Below are 24,349 nucleotides of genomic sequence, written 5' to 3'. Positions count from 1 at the left end.
CCGCGGCGTTGTCCGATAGGTCCACAAAACGTGCGGTAGTTCTTCTACCCATCTCCCCTTTGACTCATCCAGTCTTTTCTTCAATCCGTTCACTATGACCTTATTTACGGCCTCGACTTGCCCATTTCCTTGGGGGTATGCGGGGGTGGAATATCGATTAATGATCCCAAATTCACGGCAATACTCCCTAAAATTCTTGCTGTCAAACTGAAGACCATTGTCGGAAATGAGTGTTCTCGGAGTTCCGAAGCGGGTGATAATGTTCTTCCAGATGAATTTCTGGGCGTCCACGTCCCTGATGTTGGCCAAAGGTTCAGCCTCCACCCATTTAGTGAAGTAATCGGTTCCGACTATTATGTATCGCTTGTTCCCCGCAGCCTTGGGGAAAGGCCCGACAATATCAAGACCCCATTACGCGAACGGCCATGGACTGGAGAGTGGGTTGAGAACCCCTCCGGGTTGGTGGATATTCGGGGCAAACCTTTGGCACTGATCGCACTTCTTAGCGTATTCCTGGGCCTGTCTCTGCATGTTCGGCCACCAGTATCCTTGGGTGAGTGCCCTGTGCGCCAGCGATCTTCCTCCGGTGTGACTTCCACATACTCCCTCATGCAACTCCTCAAGAAGAGACTCGGACTCTTCTGGATGTACGCAGAGCAAGTACGGTCCAGAGTAGGAGCGCCGATAGAGTTTGCGGTCCTCTGATAGCCAAAAACGAGGAGCATTTCTACGTATCTTCTCAGCTTCTAGTTTTTCTTCCGGTAGGATCTCGTCTTGGAGGAAATTCCTTATGGGGTCCATCCAACTAGGGCTCTGTCTAATCTGATGGACTTGGGTCGGGTTTCCACTGATGGGACTGGCCTTGACTAGATCTTCGACTAGGATCATTCGTGGCAAATTACGTGCCGAGGACGTGGCAAGAGTGGCCAACGAGTCTGCATGAGTGTTTATGCTCCTGGAAATGTGCGTTAGGCTGAAGGATTCAAAACTCGTCTGTAGCCGTTTGACTTGTCCCAGATACTCTTGCATCCTAGTATCTCGAGCTTCTAGCTCTCCCATCACTTGTCCGACCACTAATCTGGAGTCCGAGAACGCTTCTATTACTCTTCCACCCAACCTTTGAACCATTGTCATCCCTTGAAGTAAGGCTTCGTATTCGGCTTCATTGTTCGTAGCCGAGAATCCGAGTCTTAATGATTTTTCAATGACAGCGCCGTCCGGCGATATTAAAACTATCCCAACTCCTGATCCCCTCTGGTTGGCCGCGCCATCCACGTAGACCTTTCAATGCATGGTCTCCCCGGCTGAAACTGCGCCAACCAGTTTTCCACCCAGGTCTTTCTTCTCGGTCATCGTTTCTATAGAGGGCTCAGCAAACTCCGCTACCAAGTCTGCGAGGACCTGTCCTTTGACGGAGGGTCTGGGCATATATTTAATATCAAAAGCCCCCAAAATAGCACTCCACATGGCGATCCTTCCTGTGTAGTTAGCGTTTCGAAGCACGGCTTGAAGGGGAAGCTGAGTCAGAACGATGACCGTATGCGCCTGAAAGTAATGAGGAAGCTTCCGGGTTGCATGCACTATCACCAGAATTGCCTTTTCTAAGGGTAGGTATCGCACCTCGGCCTCATGTAGTGATTTGCTCACATAGTACACCGGTCGCTGCACCCCATTATCATCCCATATCAGTACCAGGCTTACGGCGTGGGGAGCTACGGCGATGTAGGCAAACAGCACCTCGTCTGCCTCCGGACTAGACATGATGGGTGGTCGGGACAGGTAGTCCTTAAGCTGTTGGAAAGCCTGAACGCAATCCTCCGACCATTTAAACTCTTTCCACTTGTTTATCAGGAGGTAAAAAGGCCGACATCGATCCGCCGATCGCGATATGAACCGGTTTAATGCCGCAATCATGCCAGTGAGCTTCTGCACCTCCTTCGGGTTCCGAGGAGTCTGTAGACTGTTAATGGCTTTGATTTGGTCGGGACTTACTTCTATTCCCCTATGGGTGACCATGTACCCTAGGAATTTCCCGGACCCGACCCCGAATGAACATTTGGAGGCATTCAGCCGCAACCGGTGCTCCCTTAAGATAGCGAAGACTGTTCCAAGGTCTTTCACGTGCTCGGACACCCTTTTACTCTTCACAACCATATCGTCTATATACACCTCAATGATCTTGCCCAGTTGTGGCTCGAACATCCGAGTCATCATCCTTTGGTAGGTTGAGCTCGCGTTCTTTAGCCCGAATGGCATCACCTTATAATGATAATTTCCGATGGGCGTCATGAAAGCCGTTTTCTCCTGGTCCTCTAGCGCAAGGGGTATCTGATGATAGCCCTGGAAGGCGTCCAGGAAGCTCATTCGGGGGTGCCCCACGGTTGCATCCACCAATCGATCGATTTTGGGTAGAGGGAATGGGTCCTTGGGGCACGCCTTGTTCAGGTCCGTGAAGTCCACGCAGACCCTCCACTTCCCCGTCTTCTTCCTTACCACCACTGTGTTCGCCAACCATTCGGGATAAAAGACCTCTTTGATAGCCCCTGCTCTTTTCAACTTGGCCACCTCGTCTCTTACGGCGCTAGCGTGCTCCTTTGAAGGGCGTCGGGGTGGCTGCTTCCTCGGAGTGGAAGAGGGGTTGACGTTCAGGTGGTGGCAGATGAGGCTAGGATCAACTCCCGGTGCATCGTAGGCATCCCAAGCGAATACGTTGACATTTTCTCTGAGAAATCTGACCAATTCCTCCTTTTCTTGAGAGGGCAATTCGGAGCCGACCTGAAAGAACTTCTCCGGGTCACTGCTGACAGCAACCTTATCTAAGCCTTCACACCTTATCTCCTCGGCCAGCCCCTCGTCTTGCTTTGCCGAGGAGGCTGGTTGCTATAAGCTCTTTGGGACCGAGGACTCGACCAAGGGCCGATGTAAAATGGCGGCCACCACACACTTCCTGGCCACGGCCTGATCTCCTCGGATCTCTTCCACTCATCCTCTGGATGGGTATTTTACTTTTTGGTGAAGTGTGGAGGTCACGGCCTCTAGGCTGTGGATCCATGGCCTTGCAACTATCGCGGTGTAGGGTGAATAAGCGTCGACCATGATAAAATTCACCTCCACCACTTCCGCCCCAGTCTGAACGGGCAGTCGGATTTGCCCATTTGGCGTAACAATCTTCCCCTCGAAGTTGAGAAGGGGGGAGTCATAAGCTGTCAAATCTTCCGGCTTTAAGTTCAGCCCCTTGTATAGGTCGGGGTACATTATCTCCACCGCACTTCCAGAGTCTACTAACACCCTTTTCACATCGAAACCCCCAATCCGCAAGGTGACCACCAAGGCGTCATCGTGAGGTTGAATTGTTCCTCTCTTATCCTCATCCGAGAATCCCAGTATCAAAGAGCTTCCATTTTTTAACTTTTTGGGCTCCCTTTGCCTGCCCTCGGAGGGAAGGCGATCCACGGCTAATACCCTGGGGATGGGTGGCCCAGTTCTTCCCGGTGCAGCGAGGATGACATGTATCGTCCCGGTGGGGGGTCTTAAAGACACGTCCCTTCGAGGTTCTTGTGTCGCTTGGCCGGGATGGCCGCTCGATGGGTGCAACAGGTGACGTAGCTTTCCTTCTCGGACCAGTTGATCCAGGTGATTCCACAGATTCCTGCAGTCCTCAGTAGTATGCCCATGGTCCTGATGATAGTGGCAATACAAGTTTTGATTACGTTTGGCGGGGTCTCCAGCCATCTTTCCCGGCCATCTGAAATAGGGTTCATCCCTTACTTTCTCCAGTACTTGCTATACCGACTCTCTGAATACGGCATTCACTGTTTGCGGGTTGCTCTGCCCAGCCTGTCGCGGAAAATCTCTCCTCGGCTGACCAGGATTGTGACGGTCCGTCCTGAAATCATTTGCTTTAAAGGGGATAACCTTCTCCTTTCCCTTCCCTTGCAGCTGATCCTCCTCCACTCTTTTGTACTTGTCGATCCTATCCATTAGCTGTTGGACGTCAGTAACTGGTTTTCCGGTGAGTGATTTCCTTAAGCCATGCCCAGTGGGGAGGCCGCTTTTGAACGTGCTGATAGCAACATTATCATGGTTGTCATCTAAATCGTTATACACCTCCCAATACCTATCCGAGTACGCTTTCAGGGTTTCTCCTTCGTGCATGGATAAGGACAGTAGCGAACTGAGAGGTCGAGGGACTCTGGTGTTTGTAATGAAACGGGAGCAAAAAGCTTGAGTGAGCTGCTTGTAGGAGCCTACGGAGTTTGTCTTCAGGCTGTTGAACCACCTCATTGCCATCAATCCCAAGCTGGAGGGGAAGATTTTGCACATTAGGGCCTCGTTTTGCGAATAAATTGCCATTTTTTGGTTGAACTGACTCACGTGCTCCACCGGGTCTGCTTTGCCGTGATAGATGGCGAACACCGGTTGGTTGAAGCGTCTTGGCAGCTTAGCCCCTTCGATTCTATTCGTGAAGGGTGACCTTGAGACCTGATCCAACGCCTTCTTCATGGCGTCGCTCCCCGAACCTTTGCTGGACGGGCGCTCATACTTCCGTACAGGGCGTGGTTCCTTTTCGTAGGAAAAGGTTTCACTTGGGGGGGTCCTCGACCTTTGTCTGTAACTCTCGTCTTCCGCATTAGAAGACTCGCCTGAGTCAGAGGGAGATCGTCTTCGCTGCGCACGTCGTAACTTCCTTTTTAGGTCGTCTATCTCTCGCTGCATGGCCTGGTGACTATTTCGCCTCTGAGACACGTGACTTCCTATCTGAGTGTGACTCTGGCTCGTCCGGGTGGTATGCACACTCCCCTCACGATTCCCCCTACCGCCTGGGTTGGTTGGGTTATTTTGCCTCTGGGACTCGGCGGGTCGTGTCCGTTGGGAGTTAGCTTGGTGAGGGTCCTCCTGGTGCGGATCTAGTTCTTCCATGCTCGACCGTTGCACTAGCTAATGCCTTAGCTCTCCCCACAGACGGCGCCAATTGTAGTTGCACGATTTTCCTGGCCCAACTTATGTTGATTAGGCCCTGGCTCAAAGCGCAACCCACAATAATTATTTGTAGATGATGGGTCAAAGAACTTAGCCTCAGTGAACTTGTTCAGTTTAATGCATGGACAATATTGTTTGCGAAAAGAAAATAAAAACACCAGAATGGATATTTCCCAAGTATGATTTTATTTCTCTTTGTTTCTGATACAGTTCTCGCGTCCCCTTCTTTGAGGGACTCCACTACATTATATATTTCTCTTCTTTTCATCTCAACCTTACACCTGTTAATCATCCAAGCATCCACTTGAGCACCTGTCCCATCAGACGCCCTCATCAGTCCCTTTGTGAGTTGCAGAGGCCAAGGCGGTACTGTTCAGGAGTCTTTTCCTCATTAATGCGGCCAAGAGGGTGGTTGGGGCGCAATTAATGTGGTGGTAGCCTTCCATGAGATATTTTGGATTTAATTCATTTTATATGTTGGGAAGATGAGCTGAAATGGCTGGGGAAAGTTCCTCGTCTGGGCTTCGTGATGTCCGAGGAGGAGTTACTCCTCGGATAGGTTTCCTTGGCACTATTGGGATTGAGTAACGCTTCATATGAGGCTTCTCTTCGGACAGGACGCTCCTCGGACGGGCCTGAGTTTGGAATAGCCCATCATTTTTGGGCCGGGCCCCACAATTATCTTTATAGGGAAGGTTTTTTTTTAGGAGTAATTTATGGAGACCCATTTTATTATAAATAAAATAATAGTGCATATAATTAGATATAATATTTAAATCGTTTTTTTTTTTTCAAAGATTGTATGCAACATTTTTTTTTAATTAAAGATAGTTTGATAAAAAAGTTTAATCTTTTCATTTTTTTTTGGCTGGAAAATAATTTTAGAAAGTACGCAATTTTTTTTCTTTAAATAGTATATATATAATTAGATATTTATAAAAAAAAATTAATTATTAAATGTTTTTTTAAAAGAGTTTTTGCGACTATATGGTGCTTCAATTCTTTTTTTTTTTTTTTTTTTTTTTTATTTAGGAAGGGTACTTCAATTCTTTATTATACTAAAAAGAATTAATTTTATTTTATAATTATATTATTTTTTATCAAATGGTTAAATGTGAATTGTAAATAGGGAAAAATATATATTAGTAAATAATATAGATATGCACAGCGTTATTAAACTCGGCCCGGCCCAGCCGGTCGGACCTGTAACTTGGTGACCCAACACATAGACCGGTTTGGGTCATTAATTGGATCGGATGTATATTAGACCCAATCAAAACTAGGAAAACCTGGTGAGTTTAAAGCAAACCGTGTGACTTGGCTAGATTTTATTAACCCAGATAACTGATGGTACTCTCTCGTCTAAAGCTTGCGCTTATAAGGCCTAGGAGGGAGGGAGATTTTTTCGATGTGAGATACCAAAGGAGAGTATAGAAAGCCAAAAAGGCTACCAAGTAACTCCAAAAAAGTACCCACAGTTGATAATATGGTAATTTAAATAAGAGAAAACCCAAAGAAAAAAAAATGATCTCTCACTTATTTACTGTTTAATGTATGATAATATGATAATTTAATAACATATTATTTTTTAGTTTCACGTAGCCAGTTAGCACGTAGATATGTATGGAGTCCAAATTTTATGTCCCACTTTTCCTGCTCCACTCTATAAAAACTTGCCACAAGTTCACCTAATTAATTAATTACTACCATTATTGACTTATTAATACTACTATTATTAATTAATGATAGTAATTAATTAATTAGGTGAACATGTGGTAAGTTTTTATTGGTAGAGTATAGAGTGGAGTAGGAAAAGTGGGACGAAAGATTTGGACTCATATGTATGAGTATATCAAAATATGTTACATTGTTTAATACTTGAACTTTATTTTCTCTTCTTTTGTTTGCATTTTTTGCCCTTTATTTGTTTATTGCTTTAAGTTTAAGTCTTAAACCCTTTTTGTTCTCTTCTTTTGTTTACGTAATTTGATTTTTCTTTTTTTCTTTTTTAATATTAAAAATTTTAAGACATGTAAGAAGATTTTATTTAGCAAAAATTTTGTTGCAATCTTATGGCATTCCTTTATTTTGCTTGTGAATTTATCGAATTTTTAATGCTATTACTTGTAAAACCTTAATTTTGAATTATAATGGCGCGTTTATTTTAGGCACATGCCTTTTTTTTTTTTTTTTTTAATTTACATATTAATGTTATGATTTCACAAAATTATATAAATATATATATATATATATATATATATATTAAAAAAAATTTATTTGACCTTATGGTTCAACCGGTGGGTTACCGATTGAACCAATGACCCAACTCGTAGACTGGGTCAATGTCCAGTCCAAGTTTAATAACAATGGACATGCATCATCACTTTAAGAGTATTAAATGTAAGGTACCATTAATTTTATAATTAAATGTATTGTCATATGGCATATGTAAGACTTTAAGAGTATTAAAGAGTATTAAATGTAGGGAAATGCTAACGAGTGCTCTTAAGGCACTGGTTAATAATCTATTTTAGGAAAGTTTTGATACCATTTTTATGAGAAATGAAAAAAGCTGTCAAAATATTAATTACTTTTTTTTTTCATTCCTCATAAAAACTTTCTTTAAATAGATTATTAACGATTGACATGCATCATCACTTTAAGAGTATTAAATGTAAGGTACCATTAATTTTATAATTAAATGTACTGTCATATGGCATATGTGAGACTTTAAGAGTATTAAAGAGTATTAAATGTAGGGGAATGCTAACGAGTGCCCTTAGAGCACTGGTTAATAATCCATTTTAGGAAAGTTTTAATACCACTTTTATGTGAAATGAAAAAAGCTGTCAAAATATTAATTACTTTTTTTTTTCATTTCCCATAAAAACTTTCTTTAAATGGATTATTAACTAGGGGAAATTATTGTGTACTCCCGGAGTACCATAAATATGTACTCTCTCATCTCACATGAATGGTGGGTCTCACTTTAATAGGACCCACCATTCATGTGAGAGGAGAGAATATGCATTTATGGTACTCCAGAAGTACCTAATAATTTTCTATTAACCAGTGCCCTAAGGACACTCGTTAGCATTTTCCTTAAATGAAAGGTACCATTAATTTTATAATTAAATGTATTGCCAGTGGGACCCACCATTCATGTGAGAGGAGGGAATATGCATTTATGGTACTCCAGAAGTACCTAATAATTTTCTATTAACCAGTGCCCTAAGGACACTCGTTAGCATTTCCCTTAAATGAAAGGTACCATTAATTTTATAATTAAATGTATTGCCATATATGTGAGACTTTAAAAGTATCAAATGCAAGGTACCATTAATTTTATAATTAAATGTATTATCATATGTCAAATGTGAGATGTTATAGACAAATTGCTACTTGCCACATGTCATCCTGTGTCCACATCATTCTAAATAAATAGAAGATAGCACCATTTATCATCGTTGTATGCATCTACAAGCTAAATCCAACTTTTATATTATAGATTATAGATAAATGATAGGTTGCAGTACCAACAATGATGAAGTGTAATCCATGGTTTTAAAAACTAGATCGAACCAGCCGGCTCAACTGGGAGCCGAGTACCAGTTCGGCCTAGTATAAATCCCAAAACCAGTAATAACCGTGAACTGAAGACAAATCCAATTTTGCTTTCAGTCGGTTTTTTAAAACCATGGTATAAACTCTATCTAGATTGAATGGTTCGTGAAACGTAGGTCACGGGTACCACCAATTAATACTTTACCAAATGAAGTGAGACAAACGTCTTGACTCTTGAGACAACTCAGATAAGTGCAACCAGCGATTTGGCAAGCTATAAAAAGAGCCCACAATTATCTGGATGGCCATGTCTTCGTCATAGACACAATACACTATAAACCTGTAGGGAATTTAACCAAAAATTCCTAACCTGTGAGAAACAAAACAAATAGAGAAAACACACGTCAAAGAAAATAATCACACGCACAAGACAATATTTACGTGGTTCGGCAATTTGCCTACGTCCACGGAGTTGCAGGGATTTCACTATTATCAGGGAAAATACAATAGTGCACAAGAACACTCTCAAGAAACCCAAATCCCAATTACACCCTAGCACTCTCTCACAGAAAAAATAAGAATAGAAGCTGACTGCCTCTCTTTTCTCTATTTTCTCTCATGCGGCTTGCTCACTAGGTTAATTAGGATTTCTCTCTTTTGATCTCACGGCTTCCCCTGCTTGCACTTAATACAATATATATATATGTATATGTTAAAGTCGGTAGAGACAAAAAGAAAAAAGGTTTCCTATTACAAATAGGATTTGGCAACTAAGGACCGACGTGGGCTTGTGGCAATTCAAGCCACACGGCCCACTTCAACAAATCTCCACCTTGGCTTGAATTGATCAAGCTACATGAGCAAACTCCTCCATCAGCTCCACCTTAGCCCTTAAGGGCTCACAAGCTGCAAACATCAGCCACAATCCTCCATAACACAATCCCTCATCCCTGCAACTCATCCTCCTGTCCTCAAGCTAGAAGACCAATTGAAGCTACGCACAGCTTCAACTTCTCAATAGTGACACCCTTAGTCAACATGTCTGCCGGGTTCTTAGATCCACAAATTTTCTCAAGCATTACCAGCTTATCTTCAACAAGATAACGGATAAAGTGGTATTTTGTCTGTATGTGCTTCGACTTTGAGTTGTAGGGAATTTCTGTTATTACCTCTGCCTCTTGTCTCAAGGTTTAGGGCAGAACCAGATCTTGAGGATTCACTTGCATCTCTTCTGCGAATCTCCTCAGCCAGAATTAAATCTCGTATATCATTGTACTTGAGTTTTTCCTTTCCTGTAGAATTACTTACTGCCATCCTCATTGCCTCCCAACTGTTTGGCAAAGAAGCCAAGACGATCAGAGCACGAATCTCATCATCAAAATCAATTTCTACAGACGACAATTGATTTGTGATAGTATTAAATTCATTCAGATGTTGTGCTACTGATGCATTCTCTGCCATCTTCAGATTGAATAGTTTCTTCATCAAGTGCACCTTATTGTTTGCTGACGGCTTTTCATACATACCAGACAAAGCTTTCATCAGATCTGCTGTGGTCTTCTCCTTTACAACATTGTGTGCAACAGACCTAGACAGAGTTAACCTGATAACTCCTAGTACCTGTCTGTCAAGAAGAGCCCATTCCTCAGCCTTCATAGCCTCAGGTTTTTCCCCTAGAAGCGGTTGATGCAATTTCCTCCCATAAAGGTAATCCTCAATCTGCATCCTCCAATACGCGAAGTCTATGCCATCAAACTTTTCTATTCCAGACGCCTTTCCTGCTTCCTCTGCCATTGCTCTCAATTAAACCTAACCCTAGGCTCTGATACCAGTTGTAGGGAATTTAACCAAAAATTCCTAACCTGTGAGAAACAAAACAAATAGAGAAAACACACGTCAAAGAAAATAATCACACGCACAAGACAATATTTACGTGGTTCGGCAATTTGCCTACGTCCACGGAGTTGCAGGGATTTCACTATTATCAGGGAAAATACAATAGTGCACAAGAACACTCTCAAGAAACCCAAATCTCAATTACACCCTAGCACTCTCTCACAGAAAAAATAAGAATAGAAGCTGACTGCCTCTCTTTTCTCTATTTTCTCTCATGCGGCTTGCTCACTAGGTTAATTAGGATTTCTCTCTTTTGATCTCACGGCTTCCCCTGCTTGCACTTAATACAATATATATATATGTATATGTTAAAGTCGGTAGAGACAAAAAGAAAAAAGGTTTCCTATTACAAATAGGATTTGGCAACTAAGGACCGACGTGGGCTTGTGGCAATTCAAGCCACACGGCCCACTTCAACAAAACCCATGTCATTCTTTCCCTATAAATTCTACATCACGGATTTCTTTTATTCACGGTTCTGAATTTAATCACATACTTTCATAATCAAGACCCAAAAACCGAGATGGGATTTCGTTTCCAGGCCTTGATCTCTTGCTTTCTTCAGGTTCTGCTCTTGTTGTTGTCTCTGGAGCAAGCAAGAGCTGGACAGTTCTACAATGTGACCAGGTTAACAAGAGGTAGGAAGCAAGCGAGTGATTGCAATTTGTTCAAAGGCAAATGGGTTATTGATCCTTCATATCCTCTCTATGATTCAAGCTGTCCATACATAGACCCTGAGTTTAATTGCCAAAAGTATGGTAGACCTGATAAGCAGTACCTTAAGTATGCTTGGAAACCTGATTCCTGTGACTTGCCCAGGTAATATAATCAAGTATATATATATATATATAAACTCACGACTTGCTCATCAACTTTTGTTTACGTTAACCAAGTTTGGAGTGGCAAATAGCAAAAGTGATAATATGTTTGTTTAGAAAATACCACGACAGAACACAAATGTTTCGGAACATGTTTTTTTGAATATTGTTTCACTGAGAAACCAATTATTAATTTTGAATTACGGTTTATTGCTTTCGTTGTAGGTTTGATGGGATGGAATTTCTGAGGAGGTGGAGAGGAAAGAAGATAATGTTTGTGGGTGACTCACTGAGTCTGAACATGTTTGAATCATTGTCATGTATGATTTACGCGTCAGTGCCCAGTGCCAAATACAACTCTGTGATGAGTAAAGAGTCCGTGACCTTTCCGGTGAGCTCAATTTCGCCTTTTTATTTATTTATTTATTATCAAATCAATTTTATTTAGTGATTCACTTCATATCTTTCTTTTTCTCTATTTCCTTAAGAGAGTTTCAACCTATAAATTTTGCGATAACTTTTTATCATTAAATTAATCAATTTTTAATGTAAATGAGAAGTAAATCCCAGGTTTTTTATTTAATTTTCCTATAGATTTTGATAATTCTTTATCATCAAACTAATTAATTTTTAGTGTAAATAAGAAATAAATCCCATATTTTTATTTAATTTTCAAAAATTTTACCAATTAAACTAATTAATTAGAATCCACATCTTCTTTCTTTTCTTTTTTTTTTTAATTATTATTTAGAATGTTTTATTCTTCCACTTTCTCATGTACAAGTCTAGGACAAGAATGATGAGTCACCCGTACCATTTGACAGTCTGTGATCGCTCGATCATCAGGAAGCCCATACGCAACCTTTCCTCTTATACGCGCTTATTATTATTTTCTTCTTTCTCTATGGTCATTATTGTAGGAATAGGTATAATAACACGTGGTAGGTGTTTCTTAAAAAAAAAAAAAAAAAACACGTGGTAGGTCAAATTACATTTGGATCCTTGATTCATATATGTACCAGCTTAAATTTAATAAAAGGGAAATAGTCTCTCTACAAATTAGTTCCAAAATAAATCATTTAAACTTTTTCTAAATCATTTTATTAAATGTGAATTTTGAAAATTTTATTATTAAATAGCATGTTTTTATTGTATTTTTTATGTTTGCAAACTTTGAACATCGGTTTTAGTTTTTTCTTACATAAAGTCTTTTAAGGAGATTAAAAGTCGTTAAGATTTGAAACCATTCCCTTCAATTCAGTGGTTATTCTAGAAATTTTTCTCATGATGTTTCCTTAATAAATATAAATTATACAATCTATTAAAAAGAGAAATTCATATATTGACAACAACAATAATAAAAAAAAACACGCAAATATATAAAGTTTACAATTACCTCCTACGAGTTTTCATATTTTGAAATCGGTGCATGATAGTCTCATTATCAATGCTACAAGTTATATCTCTTTCAATATACACAACCAATCAATCATTCATCTATTGAATGTAGAACAAATTATGGAGCAAAATTTAATTTTATTGGCATAAAAAACTGAGGGTGTTCTCAAATTTTTTTTGAAAGGTAAACAAACAAAAAATTTTAAATTATATATATATATATATATATATATATATATATATATAAATTCAGGTCAGGATGGTCCTAGGACCACCCTGGCCTTAGGATGGCGCCGCCCCTGCTACCATTCGAGCCAAAAAGAAAAAGGAGCTACCAGTCGAACCAAGATAGTCAAACACTTTGGCCCCTAACTATAAATTATGATTGCAAGTTGTGAGCTAATCCAAACAAATGAAATTATTGGCCACTCTGGTCCACGTGAATATTCATACAGTACAAGAAGTCACTGTCTTAAATCGTGAATAAACTTGTCTTGTGACTCTGTGAGTCGTGACTGACTTTTTAATGTCCGCACCAACATTTTTTAGGGAAAAAAAAAATTAAGAATAAGTGAAAATTATAATTTTGATCTGCATTTTCCTTCTTTTGAAATTTCATGTTCTTAAAATCAAAGCATGTTCCGAAAACTGAAAGTAAAGAAGATGAAAAATGTTAGAAGTATATATATATATATATATATATGTATATATATATATATTTTTTTTATTTTTTCTTGTAACAAGTTATGGTTGATATAACATTATTTTTAAAATTATATATAATTGATGTCATTTTTATTGTTTACAATATATCATCTTAATAGATTAAAATGTAAAAAAAAAAAAAAAAAAAAAAAGGTAAGAGTTAAATGAAAAGAACAAATGTATTTGTATGGGTGCAGGAGTATGGGGTTAGTTTGCTTCTACATAGAACGCCATACCTTGTGGATATAGTGAAAGAAGACGTGGGCCGCGTGCTAAGCCTGGACTCAATCCAGGGTGGAAATTCATGGAAAGGGATGGACATGCTGATCTTCAACTCGTGGCATTGGTGGACCCACACAGGAGACTCTCAGCCGTACGTTTACCTATCTCATTTGTAATTCATTCTTTTGTTATGCATTCTGCGATTTATGCTCATACAGTAGATTAGATTTTGTCACGTTTTCAATAATAATTTTAGGGTTAAAATGTAAAATTCACCTTTTAAGTTTTTTCGGAATTTATTTCAATTCTCTAACTATACTTTCGTTTATTTCAATTTTTGAAATTTAGATTTATTCAATTATGACATTTCCAACAATTTTTTTTAACATTTTTTGAGAAAGAAAATTTGAAAAATATTTTTCAATCATTAATTAAAATTTTTTAATTTAAAAAATTTGAAGAAAAATATAAAATTTTTTGAAAAATTAACCACAAAATACAACAAAAATTAATGAAAAAATATTAATTGAATAAACTTGAAAATTAAAGTACTGAAATAAATTTTGATGAAGCATAAAAGATGAGTTTTGTATGACTTGGAAATGTGCTTGATAAGTCTGCTAGCTTGGTGCCCTTGGACAATACAGATTTGGGTTCCTATAGATGTCTGTAATATCTATATATATATATATATATATATTTTTTTTTGAAAGACTGTAATATCTATATTATTGGACCTAGAGTGTGTAAACAACATTCCAATTGAGAAGGCGTGCTATAGCTAGGGCTAATTGCATCATGCAATAACACTTTTGATGGCTAAGATTAAAAGTTATAAAACTTACTTTTAATCACGACCTTTAGATTAAAACTTGTAAATTTCAACATTTTTACCATTTTACCTTCTCAACCTTTTACGCTTACAATTGCATTATGCAAACATACCAGTCCTCACATCTGTTTATAAATTCTATGTAGCAAAATTTATATTGCGTTTTATTTACACTTTTATAATGTTGTGGTTGCGGATGCTTGTGGAATGCAGGTGGGATTATATCCGAGATGGGAGTAATTTGTACAAAGATATGGACCGTCTAACAGCATTTAATAAGGGGCTCAACACATGGGCTAGCTGGGTTGATCAAAATGTTGATCCCACTCAAACCAAGGTCTTCTTTCAGGGGATTTCTCCCACCCATTATCAGTAAGTGAAAATCCCGAGCTATTCCATTAATTACTATTATTATAGTATAGACCAAAAAGTTAACAACAATGCTTACAAAGTAGAAGTTCAATAGAAACTTAGTTATTGTGCTTCAGAGCCCAAACCGAGGTGCATTGTTCATCAAATTCTTTAATTGCAAAATATGCTTAGTAGTAGTCCTAATAGATCAATGGCCTAATGGCATCAATTGCAGCAATGGAGTGTCCAATTTTCGAGCCTGGAAGTAGCATTGTACATACTTGGGAACTTGGGGTCTGGGTCACCCAACCTATATGATTGGTTGGCAATATATGTGCAATAAAAATAAAAAATAAAAAAAGGGTACCAAAATCAGTAGTTGTACTAGCAGTCTAGCAGCACTAATAGTTACTAAATTTTGAATTATTAATACTTGTCTATAGTCAAGTTTAGAACCAGGGGTGGAGTCAGTTAAAAGAGTCTAATGGAAAACAAATGAGTAACAAAAATATTGATTGCTTTTTGTTGAAACAGGGGCCAGGAGTGGAATCAACCCAAAAATACTTGTTCTGGAGAAGTTGAACCTCTATCCGGGTCAACCTATCCAGCAGGTCCACCGCCAGCTACTGCTGTGGTGAACAATGTGTTAAGTAAGATTAAGAAACCTGTTTATTTGCTTGACATAACAACTCTCTCACAACTGAGAAAAGATGCGCACCCCTCAGCTTATAGCGGTGAGCATCCAGGCAATGACTGTAGCCACTGGTGCCTTCCTGGATTGCCTGATACCTGGAACCAGCTCCTATACACAGCTCTCAGCATGTGATTGCCAACAAAAAGAAAAAAATTTAATTTTTTTTTTTTTCCAAATTATTGTTTTGTAAAATTGGTGAGGTATTTGAACATCTCATTTTAGTTCATTGGTGGATCATAATAAGCAGGGCAATGATCAATTGTAAATTAATTGATTATTTAAAACACAAAAATTGTGCAATGATATAGAAAAAAGATTTGACAGAGATGAAGATGGCATTGCATGTGACTAGGAAAGCAGGAGCTCAAAGCTGAAAAGACTTAAATTTGTTCAGTTAAAGTTATGTTCTATTGTTGACAATTGACATCTAGCGCTGTTCATTGAGTATTAGCTATCCACTATTGTAATTGTACAATTTAATAAATATTGCAAAAGTTTATAGATCTTTTTGAAGTCCTTTTCAGTACAAACACCAGCCCAAAAGGCCAAGTTTCAAGGTTTGCTTTTAAATCTGTTTAATTTGTTTGCAGTTTAAACACAGCCATTTAATTGAGATGAGTTTGCAGTAAGTTGAAGTGGGTGAATTCTTATTAAGCTAATTGAAAGGAGTTCACTCTGACATTGCAAAAACACTTAAGATACATTCATATTGCTGTGTATGAGCTCTACAGTGGCAGAAACCATGCTACCAAGTCTTAATTACATAAGACCAAGACTATGATAAGCTAAGAAGCATCCCAAGGCCCTCCAACATAAGCAGAGACTTACAACACCACAACTTCAAGAAATCTTACTTTTCTGCTAAAGTATCTTCGTTTTTACTGTCAATTTTGGCCCAGGCAGGTTTAGAGTTATCCAATTCTCAAGTTTCAGCTTTGCCGGTATCACTAGTATGCTACTCCCAAAATCATAACAATCATCTCTAGCAATTTTCTGATTTTATAGTCCCCAAGATGCCTAACAAAAATACTATCATATTATCATCCTAAAAGAGTTTTCACTAAACATCAATAGTGCTTGTTAAAACGGCAATAAGGCAAGGCATATAAAGAAACCTGTGTCAAAAACAATATTATTGACCATTTACAGCAAGACAGAGGCAGCTCACATATATTTCATGTTGTTTTTTTTTCCCCCACTGTCCTACTAAAAGAATCAGCAGAGCTGTTGCTATCCTGGTAGGTTTGGTGAACCACCATTTGGCCATGGTCTTTTAACAAGAATCCTGGAATCAATGACAACATTGAACTCACTTAGGTATGTTTGCTTTTCAGATCATGCAAATAACGAATTCTGCTTCAGCTTACACCACATGATATCTAATCCCAATAACACAGCAAGAAACACTGAAACAGACCACACTAAGTGCTGCATTTTTCCAGAATACTAGATGGGTTACTGACTTGGTAAAAAATTGGTGGGATTCTTATCAGTTTCATGGTACGCCGAGCTTTGTTTTGGCTGATAAACTCGAGGCCTCAAATTAGATTTGAAGAAGTGGAATGAAACAGTTTTTGGTGATATAGCTCAACAGAGTTTCTCTACTAGGATGTATTTCAGCTGTGGATGAGATTGAAGAGACTAGAACCTTGCTAGAAGGGGAACAGCGTGAACGCGATCAGGCTAAAGCGGAGCTTGAGAGAATTATGTTGATGGAGGAAATTAGTTGGAGACAAAAATCTAGGCTGCTTTGTTTGAAGGAAGGGGATAAAAATATGAAGTTCTTTCATAGACTTGCAAACTCTCATCGCCGCAACAACACCATAGGGCGATTAGTGGTGGATGGGGAGGAGATAAACAATCAGGATACCATCAAGGAAAAGATAATGGAGTTTTATAAGGCTCTGTATTTGGAATCAAGTATCCATAGGCCCTTGCTGGATGGGATGGAATTTTCTATTTTGGAAGAAGAAATGTCTTGCTGGCTGGAAAGGTGTTTTTCAGAGGATGAGGTGTTTGAGGCGGTATCCAATATGAATGGGGATAAAGCTCCAGGTCTGGATGGGTTCACGATATCTTTTTTTCAATCCTGTTGGGGTATTCTAAAGGAAGACGTTACGAAGGTATTTCATTATCTCCATGCTCACGGTAATTTTGAAAAGAGTCTTAATGCTACATTCATTACCCTCATTCCAAAAAAGCCTGGGGCAGTGGAGATAAAGGATTTCCAGCCAATTAATTTGATTTTTGGGGTCGACAAGATCCTGGCAAAAGTTTTGGCTAATAGGCTTGAAAAGGTACTTCATAAAGTGGTGTCTGAACCTCAAAATGCCTTTGTCAAAGAGCGACAAATATTGGATTCAGTGCTGATTGCAAATGAATGTTTAGACAACCGCCTTAAATCTGGAATTCCTGGGATTTTGTGTAAGTTGGATTTGGAGAAAGCATATGATCATGTGCATTGGAATTTCCTGTTGTATGTGCTTCGAAGGTGTGGGCTTGGTTCTAGATGGAGGCAGTGGATTTTTTAATGTATTTCCACAGTTCGTTTTTTGTGCTTGTTAATAGTAGTCCGGCTGGTTTCTTTCATAGTTCACGAGGTTTGAGATAGTGGGACCCTTTATCCCTTCCCTTGTTTGTGATTGTTATGGAGGCCCTCAGCCAGATGTTTGAGAGAGCTAGAATTGGAAACTTTGTCTCAGGTTTTTTAGTGGGTGGAAATTCTAGAGGCCAGTTTGAGATCTCTCATCTTCTCTTCGCAGATGATACTTTGATTTTTTTTTTTGTGGAGCAGATTCAGAGAAAATTTGGCATTTGAATGCAGTGTTTGTCTGGTTTCAGATTGTATCTGGTTTAAAAATAAATTTGGGGAAATCTGAACTGGTTCCAGTTGGAGATGTACAGAATGTTGAAACTTTGGCTGGTATTTTAAGATGTAAAGTGGCATCGTTACACATGACTTATTTGGGGGCTTCCTTTAGGTGCTACTTTCAAGGCAAAACCTATTTGGACTGGTGTGCTGGAGAAAATGGAGTGGCGGTTGGCTGGGTGGAAAAGATTGTATCTTCCTAGGGGGGCTGAATCAATTTATTGAAGAGCACCTTACCCAGCCTGCGTACATTCTACCTATCTCTGTTTCCTATCCCGGTAAGTGTTACTAGATGTATTGAAAAATTACAAAGGGATTTTCTGTGGGGCGGATTAGGAGATGAGTTTAAGTATCATTTGGTTAAGTGGAAGACTATTTGTGTACCAGTTCAACATGGGTGATTGGGTGTGAGTAATTTGGTTTTGTTTAACTAGTCTCTTTTGGGAAATGATTGTGGAGATATGCTATGGAAAGGACTGCCTTGTGGAGAAGGGCAATAGAAACAAAATATGGTAGCATGTGGAGGGGGGAAGGGGCGTGTTCTTGTAGCGTGCAGGGGCCTTACGGGGTCGGTTTATGGAATTATATCAGAAAGGGGTGGGATGACTTTTATCCTTTTATCATCTTTGAGGTGAGGGATGGTTCTTGTATTAAATATTGGCATGATCCATCATGCAAGGGGCTTCCTTTGAAAAATATCTTCCCAGAACTTTACAATATTGCTATTAACAAGGATGCTTCAGTGGCTGAGTTGTTGTTGTCCTCAGAGGCAAACTACCATTTGAAAATCAGATTTACTTATCCGGTTCAAGATTGGGAGCTGGAGCCAGTTGTATCATTTATGAACCTTATTTTATTCTGGATCTTGAAGAAGGAATGGGGTGGATAAAATTTGTTGGCAACTTTCTGCTAGGGGTGTTTTTGATGTTTGTTCTTACTATAGGGCCTTACAACCCCCAAATCCAGATTCTTTTCAATGGAAACTGTTGTGGAAATTAAAAGTGCCTCCAAAGGTTAGTTTCTTTATTTGGACAACAGCTTTGGGGGAAATTTTAACCATTGATAATTTAAGGAGGCAAAAAGTGGTGGAGGAGGATTGGTGTTGTATGTGCAAGAGGAATGGGGAGACTACTGATCACTTACTCCTACACTGCCTAGTATCTCAAGAGTTGTGGAATATGGTGTGTTCACTATTTGGGGTTCGTTGGGTCATGCCACGTAGTGTCGTGGAACTTTTGGCATGTTGGTCAAACAAGTTCAACAGACTCAGATCTAAGGTGCTTTGGAGAATGATCCCTCATTGTTTTATGTGGGTCATTTGGAGGGAAAGGAATACAGGTACCTTTGACGGGAATGAAAGATCAATTCATGAGTTGACACTTCTCTTTTTTCAGACTTTGTTTGATTGGGCAAATGCTACGGGTTTTTTCACTTTTATTTCTTTACTTGATATGCTTGATTTTTGTACTTTCATTGCTACTTGGTTTTTTTTTTTTTCCCTGTTGCTTCTAGCACACGGCCTGTGTGCTTTTTTTTCCCTCTGTACCTTCTCTTCTTCTTTCAATGAAGTTATTACTTATAAATAAATAAAAAAGAATTCTAAATGGACTGAGTTCACAAGCAAAGCCACTTAAGTAATTAGAGCTACATATGACTTCACCTGCCCCACTTATCATGTTTTGACCTGGAAACACTTACGAGAATTTATGTTTGAACCAGGATGGTGAAGAAGCTGGAGCCCTTCAACCTGACTGCCATTGCTTTGCCACAAAGCAATATAACTATTCGCAGATTCATATGTGTTCCAGCTCGCTATTTTGTGACAAGTGAAATAACTTCTATTTTGGGAATCTCATTCACTCAGATTTGATTGGAGGATGAATCAAATTTTCTGCATTACATTGCAAAATTTGATAGTAGTTCTCCCCTTAAAGAAAAGTATATTTCTTTGGATAGGAATATGGGTCCCTCCCATAGGGAAAAGTAGAGCTTCCCCATCCGACTAATTAAACTCATGTTCCAAAATGTCACCAATTGCTTACACATTCTCAACCTAGACCTCCAAAAGCTGGACCTTCAGCCAATACTTCTCATTCATCACAACCCCCAACCAACTACGGGCAAGCTCTATTTACTGATACCTTTAACAAATTTTCTTTTCTGTTTGGGAGAGAGATAATTATTCCTATCCCACCCCAACATCTATCAATAAGTAGTTCGAATGATAGAAAGGCCACCCATTGTGTACCAACTAGTAGTTTAGGCTGGGTTCAAATGGTTTACCGGACCTAGCCTGTGATTTTTTTGGTTTGAAAATAGCTCAAATCAAAGAATCAACCAGACCCATCCCTAGAACAAATCATCTCAACTACAAAATATATCATCTCCTGATCCTTAATTTCCTGTAGGTATGGTATCAACCAATTCAACCACAATGAAGAAATTTGATTCCAGAGACTGGGTATGCTCCAAATAATTTTCCGTGATTCCATTTAATTACACATAATGCAATACTCAGACATTCACCAAAAGGCATGCAGAAGCATAGAATGCTTGGAGATAATAACAAAAATGATTATTTGATATAAATGATAAATAAGCAAAGATGAATGCATGCAGGGGATTGAATCATGACAGAAAGATAAATTTTGATGGACTCAGGGCACTGAAAATATGGTCAATTGTTTTTTATTTGAAAGTTTGTTCTGCATAACAATAAAAGAAAGAACTCCAATAATTGGAATTTGCATCCTACGGTGGGTAGTGAGAACTGAGTTCTAACCTTCAAACACTTCAAAGAGGGAACAGAGGAAACAAGAAACTAGTAGCCAACATATACTGCAGCATTCACTATGTAACAGTCATCATTCTTGTCGCCCATTTCTTCCACATGAACACCACTTGAGCATATAAGTCCACCATCCACAACTTCAAATTTCACAATTTTCCCACTGGAATTACATGAGAAAATAAGATAGGAAGTCAAAAGAGAATAGATTTTTCAAAAAATGATCTTTTATTTAATCAGTGCTAATGTCTATGTTGGACGGACATGGCTAAAATGGCCTCATACCTGTACCTGTACTTGTGTGGGTACCCGTGCAACTTGGGCATTCAGTTTATTTGAACTCTTGGTTTGTACTTTAGACAACATTTTATGGGCGTCATTGTACTTCTTTGCTATTTATTATTGCCTTCAAATTAATTTTAGATATGTTTTCAAGCATTTTATTATTGTTAATTAATTTTAAAAGCTAAAATAAACATATTATGTCCAAAAACATTTAAAATGTACCTAAAAAAAAATTTTAAATGCCATACCTCCATACCCGTACCCACACCCGTGTTAGTACTGGTGCAACTTAGGTCAACGTCACTGCACTGTAACCAGAAACTGTGCCACAGATAAACTCAATGACGGATAAACTAGTTCTTATCCTAATTTGCGATGAGATTTTTGTATCCAAGATCAGTGCTGCAACTAGTCACTGACTTCATCTAAGAGCTGCAGATTATCTTTAAGCTTGGCGTATATTATGTCACATCAATCAGTACATTTTTGTTTCAACTTTTATTGACATTATGGTTGCCTTCTTAATTGGAGCATCTTCATTATATTCTGCTCATATACAAATTCAAATTACAGAGACAAGTAGGAAAAAATGGATATACTTGAAATGAAAATAGAACGAGCATTTTCTCAAAGAGAGGTAGATAGACCTTGATAGTGAACAGAAAAGAGAATTTGCAGTGTCTGGAAGCAATATTAATGGTAGACAGACCTTTTGTTTCATTTAATTAATTATATATTTACCCTTAATTCAAAGAGAGGAGGTGTATGAACATTCTGTGTATAACAATTAAGATGCAATGATAAAGACAGACAGCCAGATACTCACTAAGGAAAGACAGACTTGACCCTCTCAATATCCAAGGATTGCTGGAGAGAATGAGGGACTCCCAGCTTAATCTGTAGTTTCATCTGATCGAATGTAACACCTGGAATGGACCCTGCACCAATTCCATCTCAGAAAATGAGACAATTTCCGCAAAGAAATAGTTAAATGCATATCCTTAGCAACAAGTAAAAATAAAGTCCTCACATTTCAATAGGACCAGAAAACACCTCTCTCTCTCTCTCTCTCTCATGTATTTGCAGTTTTCTCATTGAAGCTAGCCAAATTTTCCCAAACTATAACAACATACATAGAAATCTAACCAAAATACAAAGAAACAAGAACGGATATCTATATAAAAAAAATCACAAAATAAGCAAAAGTAATAGAATTTCAAGAATGCAGAATGCAAACTACATCAAGATGGAAAACATTAATCTTGTTTCACAACCCCACTCTATCAAAAGTCAAACTTTCCACAATAGCACAGAAACCTCAAATCTATCAAATCCATACCACAACCATAATAACCACCACAGATATACATAGACACTAAAATCTCTGAAAACCCAAGGATTAATACCTCTTCGAAAAGCCGGAATCGAGTTGGAAGAGATGGCATCCCTGCATGCCCGCATAGCCGCAGCCGTAATGTCTTGCCTGTTACATTACAATTCATCAACTTGTTAGACTCTCCTTTTTTTCATAGAAAATACACCAATCCTACCATTCAATATGAAATTTTGGCAACTGGGTGTTCATCATTAACTGGGATGGTAATTGAGAAAGAGTCAAACGGGCATCACAAAATTCATCTTGTTAACTCTTTTTCCACATAAAAATTCACCAATCCTACGATTCAATATTAAAATTTGACAAATGGGTGTTCATAAAAAACTAGCAGAGTAATAGAGAAAAGGCCAAATGGGCACGGAGTACGTACCCATGTTGATCGTAGCCCACACCCATTTCCACGAACAAGAGATTCATGGGTGGGCAAGAGCCGCTGCTGCTTGTGCTTGTGCTGGTGTTGGTGGTGGTACTTTGGTCGGCTTCCATGGCTGCCGATGTGGCTTTGGATTGAGGAGCTGAAATTGGAGGAGGTTGGAGTCGGAGAGAGGATGGGTTTGTGAGACGGAGAAATGGGAAATTCTTATTATTGGAAGTGTAATTAGTGAGCGAACGAACTTGAACTGGGAAATTTAGGAGTAAGCAGCAGGAGTTGGAAGTCATCTCCTTGGCCAACTATAGGTAGAATTCGGGATGTGCATATTATAATTTCAAATTCATTCCCTTGATAATTAAAAGTGAGCAAGGGGATTTGTTAAGTTGGTTGGGCTCGTGCTGTTTGTATTGGCTCGATTAGGTGTACTTTCTAGTTCGAGTCCTGCTACTTATATTTTGAAAAGAATTTTTTGAGTCAGTACTTTATTATTTTATGGGCCCACCCAGTATGAATAGTGATTAATTTCTAGTTGAAAGTTTTGAAGAAACACTATGGAAAACCAAAAAAAAAATGAGGCGCTACATCCACAATATTTTTATAATATTTTCATAACAAATCATAGGTAGTTAGTTGTTTTTGGTTCAAATTTGAACTTAATACTAAGATTATTTTTTTGTCCCAATAATAACAATTAGTAACAACCTGCCACTTAGGATTTGTCGTAGAAATGTTGTGAACATATCATTTCTCTAATTAAAATTTATTTTTATTTCAAATTTATTAATTTGATTTATTTTAGACTTGGAGACTTAATTTTGTTGAAATGGAAATATTAACCCTTTTTTTTTGTTATGAACTGTAAAATTTTATTCACAAAACAGCAACAAAATTACGGAGAGGGATTAATATCCTCAATCTTAATTGATGACGTCGAAAATTGTCACCAATGGGTCACACCGTACTCGCGACTCGAAGCGAACCTGCACGGCAAAAACAATCGACGGATGTCCTTCAGAGAGCACCGGTGTGGTGCCGGCCAAAGGTTCTCCGACGGTCAAGTTAGAATTCTTCTGTTTTTACTTAGAGTGTTAGAGAAGGTCAATTAAAGCGTACCTCGATCTCTGAGGGTGGCAGGCCTTTTATAGTGATAAAGGGTTGACTTTTCTTCTTGGTTTCCA

At 38.7% G+C, this 24,349-nt stretch overlaps 2 protein-coding genes across 5 annotated transcripts; one reads left to right on the top strand and one right to left on the bottom strand.

Moving 5' to 3' along the window:
- The first annotated feature begins 8,731 nt into the window (after positions 1 to 8,731).
- On the top strand, positions 8,732 to 15,965 carry LOC126726168 (protein trichome birefringence-like 38). The gene is made up of 6 exons (XM_050431295.1): positions 8,732 to 8,884; positions 10,864 to 11,259; positions 11,484 to 11,649; positions 13,559 to 13,734; positions 14,629 to 14,787; positions 15,301 to 15,965. The coding sequence occupies exons 2-6, from the start codon at positions 10,964 to 10,966 to the stop codon at positions 15,590 to 15,592; spliced, it is 1,089 nt and encodes a 362-aa protein (XP_050287252.1). The 5' UTR covers positions 8,732 to 8,884; positions 10,864 to 10,963; the 3' UTR covers positions 15,593 to 15,965.
- LOC126726169 (uncharacterized) lies at positions 14,789 to 23,506 on the bottom strand. 4 transcript variants are annotated; one of them, XM_050431299.1, is made up of 5 exons: positions 23,169 to 23,506; positions 22,809 to 22,885; positions 22,229 to 22,340; positions 21,112 to 21,280; positions 14,789 to 15,076 (listed from the first exon to the last, which is right to left on the bottom strand). In XM_050431299.1, the coding sequence occupies exons 1-4, from the start codon at positions 23,456 to 23,458 to the stop codon at positions 21,151 to 21,153; spliced, it is 609 nt and encodes a 202-aa protein (XP_050287256.1). In that variant the 5' UTR covers positions 23,459 to 23,506; the 3' UTR covers positions 14,789 to 15,076; positions 21,112 to 21,150. The 4 variants fall into 4 exon arrangements, with proteins under 4 accessions (XP_050287256.1, XP_050287255.1, XP_050287257.1 ...); XM_050431298.1 differs by lacking the exon at positions 14,789 to 15,076 and adding an exon at positions 15,263 to 15,568; XM_050431300.1 differs by lacking the exon at positions 14,789 to 15,076 and adding an exon at positions 15,578 to 16,505.
- Between the last annotated feature and the right edge of the window lie 843 nt (positions 23,507 to 24,349).

The sequence above is a fragment of the Quercus robur genome, chromosome 5 (genome assembly GCF_932294415.1).
Source record: "Quercus robur chromosome 5, dhQueRobu3.1, whole genome shotgun sequence".
Lineage (NCBI taxonomy): Eukaryota > Viridiplantae > Streptophyta > Magnoliopsida > Fagales > Fagaceae > Quercus > Quercus robur.
The sequence above is the reverse complement of the archived record's forward strand: the minus strand, read 5'-3'. Positions and strand labels throughout refer to the sequence as shown.